Source organism: Stenella coeruleoalba, assembly GCF_951394435.1.
Source record: "Stenella coeruleoalba genome assembly, chromosome: 3".
Lineage (NCBI taxonomy): Eukaryota > Metazoa > Chordata > Mammalia > Artiodactyla > Delphinidae > Stenella > Stenella coeruleoalba.
Genome location: NC_137148.1, coordinates 60,863,900 through 60,878,696, shown reverse-complemented (window position 1 = coordinate 60,878,696; position 14,797 = coordinate 60,863,900). Strand labels below are relative to the sequence as shown.

Genomic DNA, 14,797 nt, shown 5'->3' with positions numbered 1-14,797 from the left:
AGCTTAGAATTTTTGGCCACTGGCCACGCACCCCCGCGGCAATTCTCCAGAGAGGGGAGAGGGGCTGGACGTGAAGTTAGTCATCGATCATGCGTATGTGATGAAGTTTCCATAAAAATCCCAACTGTACGGGGTTCAGAGAGCTTCTGAGTTGCCAAACACGTGGAGGTGCTGGGAGAGCAGCATGCTCAGAGAGGGCATGCGTGCTCTGCGATCCTTCCCACATACCTTGCCCTGTGCATCTCCTCCATCTGGATGTTCATCTGTATCCTTTATCATATCCTTGTATAATAAAGTAAGTAAACTTTTCCTGAGTTCTGTGAGCCATTCTAGCAAATTAAATGAACCTGATGAGGGGATGTGGGACTTTTCGATTTATAGCCAGTTGGTCAGAAACACAGGTAACAACCTGGATTTGCAGTTAGTATCTGAAGTGGGAGAAGTCTTGCAGGACTGAGTCCTTAACTTGGGGGATCTGACACTATCTCCAGGTAGACAGTGTCAAAGTTGAGTTGAATTGTAGGGACACTCAGCTGGTGTCGCAGAATTGCCTGGTGTGGGAAAACCCCACGCATCTGGTGTCAGGCATGTGGTGAGTGTGGGAGTAAAGGAGAAACAGAAGTGTAGCTTCTCTTCACTGTGTATGATCCAAGGTAAGGTTCTTTTGTTTTTATTCCCCAAATACTTAACCAAATAGTCCAGCATGAGGTGTTTCTTTCTTCGCTGAATTGAAATGCAATCATTATCACATACTAAATTTCTAAGTAAGCTTGAGTCTATTTCTGATAATCTTCCTGTTTGGCTTGTCTAGTTACCTCACTGTTCTAAACATTGTGATTTTATAGAGCAATACTACTAGGCAGTTCATTCATTTTTATGTTTAGCTTAGGTAAATGGTCAATAATGAGACATCTATGAACTCTGCCTAGATTTGAGTTTTGTAACTGGCTCCCATGTTGGAGAGCTCATCATCTGGGATATCCTGGACTGGACTGTGCAGGCCTGTGAACGCAACTTCTGGGACCCATCTCCACAGCTGGACACTCAGCAAGAAATAAAACTCTGTCAAAAGCCAAATGACGTTTCTATTCATCATTTCACATGGGATGAAGAGGTAAAAAAAAAAACAAAATTGAGAAAAATATCTATAATCTTGTCTCTTTTAATAAACCGTTTCTAATTTTAAAAATTTAATCTCATGATCCTATAGAAAGTTATCATTCCGTGTGTTCACGTTGTGCTCTAAAATGTTTTGATATTTTTCAAAGATTGCATCACTTGCTTTAAAAAAGAATTTTAATCTTAGCTCTTATCTTTGAGGCAAGGAAGTGATTAAATGGCCACAGATTTAAAAACCCTATTGAAATTTTGAGTTGGATTAAATATTCCCACAGGATTTGAGGATAATGCTTAAAATTGTTCTAAGAAACACTTTGAGAAAGAATCCTTTTGAAGATTCTGGTGCATTTCCTGGAGCAGTAAAGGAAATTAAAAATTTCAGGAATGCCTTTCTTTTAGTCTGCTGGCATCATGGGGCAAGATGATTGTGTGAGAATTATTGACTTCAATCCTTTAGGCCTTGGCAGTGATGCTCTTGAAGCACTTTACATCCTTTTTTGCAGTAGTAGATTAGTACCAATGGATTTCTGAATCTTGGCTCTGATCTGAACATCTCTTCTTTTAGCTTCAGGCGCTCAGAAAATATGTTTAAAATGGGGGTTCCTTTTCTAAATATAATCACAAGAAATGTTTGAGTTATAAACTTTGAGGAGAGGGGTTAGAGGAGGCTTTTACCTCATTTTTTTTGTGCCTTCCTGTACTGTTTAAATCTTCTAATTGTATGTGTTTTGTTATTTTTATTTAAAAATTCAGTAATAGTGTTCTGGATGGGGAGAGCATGGTCTGTTTCTTTGTTTTTGTTTTGGCTTTCTTTGCACCTCTCTTACCTTAAAAACAAAACAAAACTAAAACAGAGTAGGGTAAGAATAGGTTAAAGAACACTGTTATACCTAAAGATTAAGTTTCTTTATATCCCAATTTTATTTTTTTTAAAAAAAGTAAATATGATAGAAGACAGTAGTCTCAGAAAAGATGGAAACTATCTCTAAGAGTTGTAGCCCTAAAAATTTTATATGTATATATATTTTTATCTTTCTTTTTAAAAAAATTATTTATTTAGTTTTGTCTGTTTTGGGTCTTCTTGTTGCGTGCAGGCTTTTCTCTAGTTGCGGCGAGCAGGGGCTACTCTTCAGTTGTGGTGCGCGGGCTTCTCATCGCGGTGGCTTCTCTTGTTGCTGAGCACGGGCTCCAGGCGTGCGGGCTCAGTTGCTGTGGCTCAGACTGCTCCGGAGTGCAGGCTCAGCAGTTGTGGCGCACGGGCTTAGTTGCTCCGCGGCATGTGGGATCTTCCCTGACCAGGGATCGAACCTGTGTCCCCTGTATTGGCAGGCAGATTCTTAACCACTGTGCCACCAGGGAAGTCCATATATATATATATATATATATATATATATATATATATATATATATATTTTTTTTTTTTTTTTGCGGTACGCGGGCCTCTCACTGCTGTGGCCTCTCCCGTCGCGGAGCACAGGCTCCGGACGCGCAGGCTCAGCGGCCATGGCTCACGGGCCCAGCCGCTCCGCAGCACGTGGGATCTTCCCGGACCGGGGCACGAACCCGTGTTCCCCGCATCGGCAGGCGGACTCCCAACCACTGCGACACCAGGGAAGCCCCATATATATTTTTAATTTGATACCTTTTTCTCACTTTTGTAAAAGTGTTTAAAGTTTTGCATTTTGTACTCTTTAATCTTAAAATTTTCGATTGGTGTTATTAACTGCTATAAATGCTTAATAAAGCATTAATAAAGCACTCACTTTTCCCTAATTTTCTTTGTTTTATCGGAGTTTTTTTCTTTCTGCAGGCGGGCCATTCATTGTTGATGACAAGTGGTTGATAGAGTGATTCTGTTGAGTAAAGGCTGCCCCAAAGCTTATTAATTCTCTAGTTGTGTTGATAATTTTCTTTGTGACTTTGGATAAATCATTTAAACTCTGCACAGATTTCCTGGTCCATATAACTAGTTTCTGAGGTTTCTCTGCATTGAATGTCACCCAGGACACTAGATTTTAGCAAGTTGGCTAGCTGTTCTCATTAATGCTCATGGCACTGGTCTTCAGCTTGCATTGCTACATGCAGAATACCAATCCTGAGGGTCAAGGGGATCATTCCAGGTTTAAACTCTGGTAAGCCTTGGGGGGCATGTTTTGGTCGAGATGCTGTAGGTCTGAGTTGGCGTTGTAGCCTTTGAGGCTGCATGAGAAGTATTCTTTGGTGAGAACAGGTAGGCAAAAAAAAAAAGGAGTTTTGAAAGGTCTTTCTACTGGCATACCAACTAAGTAAGAATGAATGATTCTAAGACAAGAGCTACCAGAAGTCTAGTGACTTGCAAAATAATTTTGGAAGCTAGGTGGTATGGTATGAGGCAAGAGTAAGGGACTGGAGTAACATGACCTGGATTCTAATATCAAACTCTCACGTCTTAATTTTTGTGTGATATTAATCTTTTTTTATTTTGACTTATTATTCTGGAAAATAGCTTTTCCTGCATTAATGAGATGTTGTGAGGTTGAAGTAAGGTAAGTATTGGTGAAAGTACTTTCAAAAGATTAAAGCTGCTTTAGTAAAAAGGTGTTTCTAATACTACATTTGGAAAAATGTTTTTGTGAAGCCACTGTATATATGCCACTATAGCATATGCTTTTTTGTGTCCTTTATAGGTCTTGTGATGCTTAAGATGTGGAGTGCAAGTAATTTTGCTCACATTTTTCAGGCAAAAGAAGCTAAGTAGTTTTCCCAAGGATATAGTATTATGTGGATGAAAACCTAGGTTGTACCTCAGCAGCTCCACCTCCACTGCAGGCCAGTCTGTCAGCCACAGCTCCTTTCTCTGTCACATTTCAACGAGGAAGAAAGCGATGCTGTGGGGTATAATATACAACGCTTTCTCTGTATTAGCAGTTGTGTCCTTCCACCTTCTAAATGCTGAGCTTTCCTTTGTGCTTTGATATTTTTGGATTTCAGAGGGCAGTACAATAATTTGGGCTGAAGGCTAGGAATAGGGAAGGTAACAATGGCTTTCTGATCTCACACCAGGCCTGGAAATCTATTACACCAGGTAGTGGTAAGTACTAGTTTTATGCCCATTACTGAACTTCCCCCCCCTCTCCCCCCGCCAGAATGTATTTGTTGCAGTTGGAAGGGGTTTATACGTCTATAACCTTCAAATGAAGCGTGTGATTGCCTGCCAGAAAACTGCACATGACTCCAATGTCCTGCACGTTGCCAAACTTCCAAACAGGTACAAGTTTCCGTCAGTTCTGTAACAGGTGAAAGAAATGCATAGTTCCCAGGGCCACCAGTGTAATTTTTCAAGGGGCAAAGTCACCTGGCTCCGTGGCTTGACCTGTTATGTTCTTTTGGAAATGGAGAATACCCCATGGCTATCTTAACAGAAGAGTTGGTGGCATTATATTATGAAATTTACAAGAAGCAAGGTTCAAATGAATTACATTGAATTTCATTATAAGAAGAGATAATTTAAAATTCGGTATTTATTTTAAAAGATAAAAGACTTTTGGGCACTGACTGTGTACTAATTTTTCTTTTTATATTTTCCACAAACCCACCTTTTTGGTGGTGGTGTTTGATTACGGCTTCAATTAAATGGTAGTCTCCTGTTGGCTAAGGCTGCCAACTGAGGGCTTTCCCCTCAGGGTAGATTTGGCTGTTGAGTTTCTAGGGATGAATTATATGAAGGAAATAGAATTATTTTCTATGCAGGATACTTTTAGAGTGAGAGGCGCCCTGAGAAGAGATACCGTGAGAGGAAGGAATGAGACTTCTCAGGATATTGTGAAACTGTAATTCGTAACCTGTTTCCTGAATGCATTTTTAAAAATGGAAATGATACATATTTATAACATTTGAACCAATGTAACAGTATAATGTGTGCCTTTCTTGAGGAGTGCTTTTACTTTGCATTGTAAAGCCATATTGATAAATTGTGATTTTTATTGGCTCCTGCCAAGAGCTGAATAAAAGCAGTTGCGGGCTCCACTGATTTCTTTCACTGCAAATTTAGCATAGGCCTTCCGTGGTGCTCTTTTTATCACTGATTTTCTCTTCTGACAGGCAGTTAATCTCATGCTCAGAAGATGGAAGTGTACGCATTTGGGAGTTACGAGAAAAACAGCAGCTTGCAGCTGAACCTGTACCAACAGGTGAGTATCTTTTCTCAAAAAGGTAGTCTTGCTTTTTTTTTTTTTCTCATATGCAAGACAGAAGAAAGGCAGTGGTATGTAACCACAAAATAATATACAGTGTGCTCCAAATAAGCATCAGATGTTTACATGAAGCATTTGGTAATTGGGATCTAGGATTCACATTTAAATATTGCTTTACTGTAGAACTACCTGTTTATTTCAGTTCAAGTCAACTAGGATTTTTTTGTTTTGAGGGGAAACTATTATTCCTGGTAATCTGACTGACTAAATGGCCTAATGAACTATTTACTCATTTATCTTGTCTGTAATTATGTCTGGTATACAGACAGAATTTGTATCATCAGGTGTCAAAGTTCTTTCAGCCTTAAAGCATTATCATTAACATAGAACTCAATTTATTTATAAACATTTTTGTATTTATATCATCTCATGAACTCTTTGATTTTCAGGTGTTTGATTTGAAAAACAAAATCCCTGTTAGTTAGCAGCCTTTGCATAAGAAATCAGATGCTGGTACCCCTGGAATTTCTTCTGGTTATTTGAAGTCATAGGGCATTGCTCTGGGACATCCCTATGTTGCTTTTTGCCTACCCTTTATTGATAAATCTGAGTTGTGACCTCCCCCACCCCCGCCCCACCTCATTGCCATTCAGGCCTTTCATTTCTCTCCTCTTTGATTCCCATTGCCTTTTCCTCACGTTAACACACCTTCACCAGTGCGTGAGTAGGGACAATAAAAAGAGATGAGCAACAAACCTGGGTAGCTAAGAGGAAACAAAGTAACATATTTAAAAAACCCTAGTATAGTACCTGGTACCATCTGCTCACTAAGCCCTTGACTAAAATAAGTGGGGAACACTTTTTGCATTTAAGTTTTGTTTTTCTGATCTTAGATTATTATTATAAGAAAAGAGCACAGTAATTTCGAAAATGACTGAAATGGCTGTGTTTTTCTAGGTTTTTTTAACATGTGGGGATTTGGAAGAGTAAATAAACAAGCCAGCCACCCTGTTAAAAAACAACAAGAAAATGCCACTTCATGTTCACTAGAGCTTATTGGCGATTTAATTGGACACTCATCATCTGTGGAGGTATTATTTTTAATAGGCATATAAATGTCCAGGGAATTCCTGCTTTTTGCATCTCACTGCTCTTCTTTCATTTGGTCTCATAAAGACCTAAACTTTCTCTTATCTGTAGGTTTTTGTGGAATCTAAACATGGAATGGGATAGCTTATATAGTATGTGCCATTAGGATCTCTCTTTACAGAGAAATGATTTGAAGAAGGGATGTCTTGCTTCTAAAAAACCGCTTAATTACTATTACTTATGAGATGTAGATAGCTGACAATAAGGATGGTGTGAATAATGTTGAATATGTAACAGTAGTAAATAGAGGGTACATGGAGGGTTGTGTTTATGTATGTAGAGGTAAAGCCTTATAGAATCTAATTCCAGGGAAGTTTATCAAATTCATGAACAGTACTGTTTTTACCTCCCTTTGGAGGATAATAATTTGTTAGCGTTAGTAAAACCCAGTGTCTTGACTGTCATTGTGCATATATGAAAATAATAGTTGAGAATTATAGGATGCATAAAGTTCTAACTTGTTATAAATATATTCAAATACTTTAATATTTACTATAGGCATTATTGCCTGTAATGAAGAAGGAATAAGACCAGTCGAGGTAAAGAAATGATTGGAACTGGTAACAGTATAAGCAGAGCCCTAAGTCCCCCTCCCTTCCCCCCTCCCTCCCTCCCTCTGTGCTGGTCTTAGTTGCGGCATGCGGGATCTTTGTTGTGGCATACGGGCTACTAGTTGCAGTATGCGGGATCTAGTTCCCGCGTGCTGCAGGCCCCCTGCACTGGGAGCATGGAGTCCTAACCACTCGATCACCAGGGAAGCCCCATGAGTTTCTTAAATTGTTCTTCCCTGTTTCATAGCCAGGGAGGAACAAATTGTTTTTCATTTGAAAGTGCATTTATACTTAGAAGCAACAGCACAACACTTGTTATTAGCATTTCCTGTATTTCAGGCACTACACTAGACATTGGCGTTTACAAAGAGATATAATATAAAAATATTATGGTCCTGGATATGAGCTGAACCTTGATGCTTAGGTAGGATTAAGATAGTCTTACGACCATAAGCTCCCTGATTTTGGGTACTTACATCTTACTCATTTTTGCCTTCCTCTGCCAGGTAGCCCAGTTGTTTTCATTTTGTTTTTTAACTTTGGGAGTTGTGCAGATGGAATGTGGTAGACAGGAGGGCAAAGATAGAATCTACTTGGTGGCAAGGAGCAGGTTGGCTAGGCTGGAGGACTGTGTTCCGATGAATGGACACAGTAGGAGATAAAGCTGGGAAAGTAGTTTGGGGTCAGATTACTGAATGTAAGGCTAAGGAGTTTGGACTTTTTAAAAAAATTCATACATACATACACAAAAAGTTTATGTATTTATTTTGGCTGTGTTGGGTCTTTGCACACGGACTTTCTCTAGTTGCGGCGAGCAGGGGCTACTCTTCGATGCGGTGCGTTGCGGTGGCTTCTCGTTGTGGAGCACAGGCTCTAGGCGTGTGGGCTTCAGTAGTTGTGGCGCACAGGCTTAGTTGCTCTACGGCATGTGGTATCTTCTCGGACCAGGGCTCGAGCCTGTGTCCCCTGCATTGGCAGGTGGATTCTTAACCACTGCACCACCAGGGAAGTCCCTGGACTTTATGTTTTAAATAGTAGGAACCTATTAAAGGTTTTTAAATGGTGTGGCACATTTGTCATTGTATGGAAGTGTTCAATTCTTAGAAATTTTCCTGAGTGGAAGTGTTGACATTTAATTACTTTTTAAAAAAATCTTGGCTCTTTCTTGAATTTTCTCATTCCTTTTTTCTTTTGATCCTTACTCTCTAAGCCTAGTCCTATCTACCTGTATTTATTGAATTCTAACTTTTCCATCTCCTGAGGAGTTTTGCTCTGCTAGGTCTCCACCCCTCACTCCTACATCATCAGCTGAGCCCTTCTCCTGCTATCTTCAGAAATGTATGAGTTATGTCTTAGAAAACTTGCATCCTATTTCTCTCCTATATTTCACTCTTTCCCTCAAAGAAAGAGCTCATCCTTTTCATTTATCTCCTCTCTACTCCATAGGATGCATGCTGCCTTCTCATCAACATTCCATTTTCGTATTCTTACCTTCCAGCCTGTTCCTTCACTGGGCATGACCTTCCTTTTATTTGGAGAGTTTTATGTTTTTGAAGCTTTTTCTGACAACTTCATTCATTATTGATCTATGCCTCCTTTTTCTGCATTTCTGTGGCAAATCATAGCCTGAACTATGCTATTTAGTACCTGATTACATCATCTTTAATTGGTACCCTTATTGTTTCAACTATGATTTGGTTTTCACAACTGAATTAGAACCTTTTTAAGGGTAGGGACTATAAGCATATAGATGACACTCAGTAAATGCTTAAGGATTGATTATGTCTCTTTTTATAGAGAGCTAAAGCCATTGTTTCTCTTGGAGAATTTGGAATTCAGACATTTTATTGGTGGCCATTTTTGCATAAATAAGAAGGCCAGTAAAAATGATTAAGTAAAGCAGGTTTGTTGGGACTTCTGACAAAAATCTTAAAACCAATACTTGAGGAATTAGATAATGGTAAAATTTAGACGATACTTTGGGACTTCATGTACTTTACAAAAATAGCTGTTATTTATAGTTCTGTAGTTGAGTAGTATTTACTAGTCTAGCATTTGTATATTTGTATGTGATTATCACTCACACTTAAAAATAACATTTCTCATGAAAGATACGGAGTTTTACGGTCAGATCCAAAGAAGTCTCCAAGGTACACATTTTAACAAGCACCTGTCTTAATCTAGTTAGTATTAGCCTCTTCTCCTTGAAGTTCCTATAATCAGTAATTAAAATTTTTTTTTACAGATGTTTCTGTACTTTGAAGATCATGGACTAGTGACATGTTCTGCTGATCATCTCATTATTTTGTGGAAAAATGGAGAACGAGAATCTGGATTGCGCAGCTTAAAGTTATTTCAAAAATTAGAGGAGAATGGTGACTTATATCTTGCTGTCTAGTTTAAGGAATTTGAACACCTGTGCATGAACCTTGAACAGCAAATATAGGGGTAATACTCTGAAAACCATTACCATATTAATCACTTAAATTTTGTAATTTTTTTTTCTTGTTACTCCATAAAATTCCAATTGTTTGAATTCTTTTTTTCTGGGGCTGCAAACCAGCAACAAGTTGCTTCTCAGGTATTAGTACTTTCACCAAAGAATATAGCACAAGTTTTTCATTTGACTTTTCACATAACAGTTACCTGAAACCATTGAAGGAATGGGTCTAATTTCAGCAGTGAATTTTCAGAAAGTGAAGTTTTCAGAGTTCATCACATATACCTGTTGAAGCAGAATTAAATTATACCACAGTGTCCTCACAGAGATAAATTTTTTATGCTTTGAAAAAACTCTACACCAGAAATTATATGAGTTTATGTTTAATGAGGAGAAGAGTACTTGGAACCTCTCACTCTCTCTAATGTAACTATATTGCCTCTAATTAAATTTTTATTCATCAAAAGGGATTAGATTTTTAAAATATTACATGTAATTTCTTTCATTTAGCCTTTTTGGATTTTGAAATACCTGACTTTGTTCTCCAAAGTTGTTAGTATTTTAACTATACCTGTCATTCTTTTAAAGATTTATTCAAGGAACCTACTTTTATGGAAATAAATATACATGATCATTATAGACGATATTTTGGGAGAAAAATGAAAAATCCGGTGAAGAGTAAATAGGTAGGATGTAGCATATCTTGAACTTAAACCTTGAGATATCCAGAAAACTGATGCCTCCCTGTAGGAAATGAAGATTCCATAATAATTGTACTTTGTGCTGCTATTGAAGTGGTGAGTGCTGTGTTTTAAGCTTCTTAATTTGAACCTAGACCCTGGGAGGAGGTAGAAATAGAAATAACAGTATTTTTTTATTCTTTGGTTTTCTTTAGAGCCTGTTTGATTAAGAATTCTTGTGATAAATTTAAATATATCCTTTCTCCTACAAATCCCCCTGGTCTTTAGTAACTCTCAGTATTCTAAATATGAAGCAAACCTGAATCTCTCACTGTTTTAACTACAGCTTTTTTTTTTTGGTGCCAACTAATTTGTTTAAATCCTTTTTTTTTTAAAATTCTAGCTACTGCAATCCCTATAAACACAAATCAGGAGGAATCTTATTACAGTGTATTTTTTCCCCCTAGCCTGAGCAGCTATTGACTAGATTCTTGGTAATAGACCAGCAGCAGCCCCTCATATATGCCAGAGATGAGAGCTAGATCAGTAAAGTTACAGTGTTTTCAAAGTGCCTGATTCATCTTACCATTGGCTCAAATATGAAATGCTTGAGACAGGCATCACTTATGAGTTTCTTGCAGACCACTGAGATTTAATCATCTTCATCACCCCATCAGCCTTAGAGCACTCTTTCTCCCTTTTGGTACTAAAGAATAAAAATTAAAAAGTGTTCCATACATTAAAAAATGGGTGGGTTTAATTGTGGAGTTAATATTAAACTGCTGATGAAAGAATCGTATTGAAGTGAACACCAGGTGGCTGATGTGTCAGAGGACTAATCCTTCTCAAAGAACACTTTCTGGATTTATTTTTTCATCACACACACCCTAATGGAATCTTTGTAAATTGTTGTCACTAGTGTCACTAGTTTTACCTTTGACAGTTGTTGTTTCCTCAACTACCTACAAAGTCTGGAAGAGCTATGGTCATCTATGCCAGACCAGTGCCATAATGTTATAAATAAGGAAGCTGAAGCCCAGTCAGGTAAGGCCTTCCAGTTAGTTAGCTCAATTCTCATTAGCATCAGTAAACGAATTTAAAAACAGAAATTGAACATGACTGGAATGAGAGAGAAGGGTTGTATGATTACCCCTTGAGCAAAACCAGATAATGTTCATAGTCATTGTTTCTGTTTTAATTCTCAATGAAAATACCTTTATGGAGAAATATAATAAAATTTATGTAACCACCGTTACATAATAGAAGAATGTGAATAGAAAAATTAGCACTGCCTCTTAGCCGACAGATTGTTGTTATCGTGGCATACGTATCTGAGCAGTCATACTGAGGCACTGCTAATCTTTTATCCTGAAATTGGAACGTGGGTAGGATTCCTAAACCAGGCAGACATGCATTTTGGGCTGAGTGCATCAGATTATTGATCGGAGTCATTGTTAGGCTTTTAATTTTCTTCCATAGATGGACTTTCTCTTATTACCAGCTAGCTTTTTCTTTGGAGATTCTACTATTAGGTCATGAGTTTTAAAGTTTTCTTGAATTGTATAAGATAGTCAATGAATTATAAAAGGAATTCATAGATTCTTAACTGCTTTTTTCCCTAATTTGTTCTGGATTAGTATTATGTAATAGTAATCTATTCACGTGAATGATACAAACCACAGGTGAGTTGGGGGAGCAAATAGTACTGATGAAAGTACCACTGTGAGTCCCTCTGTTATTAAAATCTAGAGGAAAACCTCCAACCCATTCATGGGAACTTGATGGTTTTTGCTTTCATGAATGCCCTAAGGTCAGAGATGGAGTAAAACAGTGAGATGGGAAAATCTAGCAGAGACTCAGACTTTGATGGCTGCTTACTAGTTGTATGCAGAGTGCTGCAAAAAGTTGAACTTTCAAACTAGAAGAATACAACTATAACTGAGGTCGATAAATATTATGTGCATTTTTTCCATTTCCCTAGCTTAGCTTTCAGTGCTGTTATATTTGCAACACCAGAAGTAATACTATGCAGTGGGCCTTGTCATTTTTATTTAAAAATACCCTTATTACCTCATTCTCTGGCTTACTCACATAACACAATCAAGAGCCTAAACTTGAGGGACATTGTATTTATCTTTCTCAAGTTGAGTGCGTTCTGATTAATAGATGAGGCTTGTTCTTTGTCCACAAGACTAAGCAGTCCTAACTAACTCTGAAGGTAAGCATATTTTAAAATCTTAAATTGGAAGTAAAGAATAACCTAATTAAATTATAGGGTTATTCTGGTCCCGGTAACAGTGTTTTATAACTAACTTCTGGTTAAGTAGTAGTAGTAATGTGACTTCTCTCTAGTTTAGATCATGTTATATTTTCCTAAATTAATAGGGTTCCCCTCAACACAGACTTATGCTCAGTATGAGAGACAATTATAATAGTTGATACTCACTCATCTGATACACATACCATCTGAAAGACTATTTGGAGGAATGCACTATTTAGTTAGCAACTCAGTAGAAGATTACACCATAGTAGATTACACTGATAAAGAGCAGAGCTATGCTAAAGCTTTAGTACCTGGCAGTGTTAATATGAAATTAATTTGAAATTATACTGAGTCAGTTTTAACAAACATTCACATAGAAAAATGTCAGACATCTGATGAATGTCACTTACCAAATGGAACCAAAAGCGAGATGGTCAAGAAAAGATTGTCGTTGCTTCAGGCAAGCTTCTGAAGCCTAGGCAAATTATTTAGCTCCTTAAAATGGGATTCTGACATCCTGAATTTAATGTGTTCTGAAAACAAAGCGTGTGACTCATGAAATAAAGAACACTAAACCGAAATATTGAAATTATGAAAAATTTAGGCCAAAGAGGTAAAATAAAAACAGCTGTTAGGAATGAAAAATGGCTGTAGGAATTTAGTTACAAGTACTTCACAAAAACATTTTCATCACATTTACTTAGTGCAGCATTACAATACAAAGCTAGCTGCTGTCCTGACCAAGCAAGTTCTCTTACCATCTAACAAAAATAATTTAGGTACATTTCTTTGCATGGAATTGTCATATATGTTTCCATTTGTTGGTACAAAACATAGAAAAAAACATTGGCATGTTTTGTAGTGATAAGTAATTTTTGCCCCCATGTACTAGGTCCACGTGTTCTGCATTCCAATTTTCATTTGAAAAAAGTAACTAACTACTGGTTCAGTTAATTTAGTCTCTGTTTATACCTCTTAGAAATGCAGCATGAAGTACAGAGAATTTGAAAGAAAAACAAAGATTTTGTTTACAGAATCTCTAATTTATAATACATAGAGAAGGGTTGGCTGGTAAAAGAGAAAAGAAAATCTCAAGTCTGACTTCATGTAGACCACAGAAAGTTGTGAAAAGAGCTGTATAAAAATATGCACTTGTGCTTTAGAAGCTTTTAGCATACAATTAATAGCTTAAAATAGTATTTACTGCTTCCCCATATGCTATTTTCTGATATATTTACACACCTTGCAATCTTTTTTTCATCATTAAAGCAAAATGGCATGATCTTAAATATAGATAGGTTAAAAACATCTGAACCTTGAAACTTCCTCTGTCTCCTCAGTACTCGGCACAACGTACTCCATGGACTTAAACCCTGAAAATTTAGATTGCTTTAATAAAAATTTTAAACAGCAAATGTATATAAATTTTTTTTTTTAAAAAAAAGCTTGTCCAAGGGCATTCAGATTAATGGCTTGTATATAATACCTACTGTAGTGCCTTGTAACTGCCTCTGTAAACCAGAAATAAAGGGAGAAAGCTCTTGGATTCCCCACAGACAAGATGTCACTTCCTTCCCCATCATGGTTGACTTTCTGTTAAGATGAATCCCTTTTGTAGGAGAGAGGACTACACAGGCTGCTGATACCAGTCTAGAGAAGGCACTCACCAGGCCAAGACAGACTATGTTCTAACTTGGGTGTTACACCATTGATCAGAACCACCTAGCCATGGAGGCTCTGAAGCTAACTAGTTTATCAGCAGTTTGGTCCTAGTTGTTTTGCTCACTTTATATGGGTTTCTTTTCTTAGATATTCTTATGAGCCTTTTAGATTGATGCTCTTGAGGAAAATAGTCAAGCTAAACAGTGATGGTGACTTTCATGGTAAAAGATGAGCTAAACCACTAGCTAAGCTACATGGTCCATCATCCACAGAGATGGTGGGCTCGTGGGCACCAAGTCTTTGCTGCATGTCTCCTGCTAGTTACAGTGAATCAGCTGCAGGGTTTGATGAGGGCAGACAGGATGACAGCAGGGCAAAGGATTTTGCCATGTGTTTGTTCTGTCACTAAGTGATTGTTCAAAATTTTTCTTCATGGAACATAATTTTCTAAAAATGAAATTTGGGAAGTTGAATGATTAAAAGTCAGATATTAAACATTAGCTCCTTAACCTACACCTGTCATTTTCATTATGAAGGAAAGCCTCTTGTTTACACTACTGTGATTCACAGTGCCCTTTGTAGATCAAGAGGTCACCTTCTCTGTCTTGGCTTTAGCTGTCAGATGGAAGCCTCAGACTTTTGCACTTTAGGTCATCTAACGTCTTCCAGTGTTTGTAGTTATCGGCCAAATGTTGCATCAGGGTTGGCAGGTGTGCAAAGGCTGCAAGGATATAAGAGAATAAAAAGAAGCCTGTTAAATT

General features: G+C 37.6%; 2 protein-coding genes across 11 annotated transcripts in view; one reads left to right on the top strand and one right to left on the bottom strand.

Annotated features, from left to right (window-relative positions):
• Positions 1–14,286, top strand: part of WDR41 (WD repeat domain 41) — a 169,232-nt gene extending 154,946 nt beyond the window's left edge. The window contains exons 12-16 of one of the 5 annotated variants that reach the window (XM_079917348.1): positions 930–1,114; positions 4,245–4,366; positions 5,200–5,288; positions 6,249–6,382; positions 9,237–14,286. In XM_079917348.1, the coding sequence (XP_079773474.1) occupies positions 930–1,114; positions 4,245–4,366; positions 5,200–5,288; positions 6,249–6,382; positions 9,237–9,389 (683 nt within the window). In that variant the 3' untranslated portion in view covers positions 9,390–14,286. The remainder of the gene's footprint in view (positions 1–929; positions 1,115–4,244; positions 4,367–5,199; positions 5,289–6,248; positions 6,383–9,236) is intronic. The other 4 variants (XM_079917347.1, XM_079917350.1, XM_079917349.1 and 1 more) reach the window with 4 other exon arrangements.
• The window catches only part of PDE8B (phosphodiesterase 8B), a 372,638-nt gene continuing 370,728 nt past the window's right edge, over positions 12,888–14,797 (bottom strand). For 5 of the 6 annotated variants that reach the window (XM_079917344.1, XM_079917345.1, XM_079917342.1 and 2 more), the window contains one exon: positions 14,470–14,757. In XM_079917344.1, coding sequence (XP_079773470.1) covers positions 14,648–14,757 — 110 coding nt within the window. In that variant the 3' untranslated portion in view covers positions 14,470–14,647. Of the gene's footprint in view, positions 12,908–14,469; positions 14,758–14,797 lie in introns of those variants that run through there. The other variant, XM_079917341.1, reaches the window with a different exon arrangement.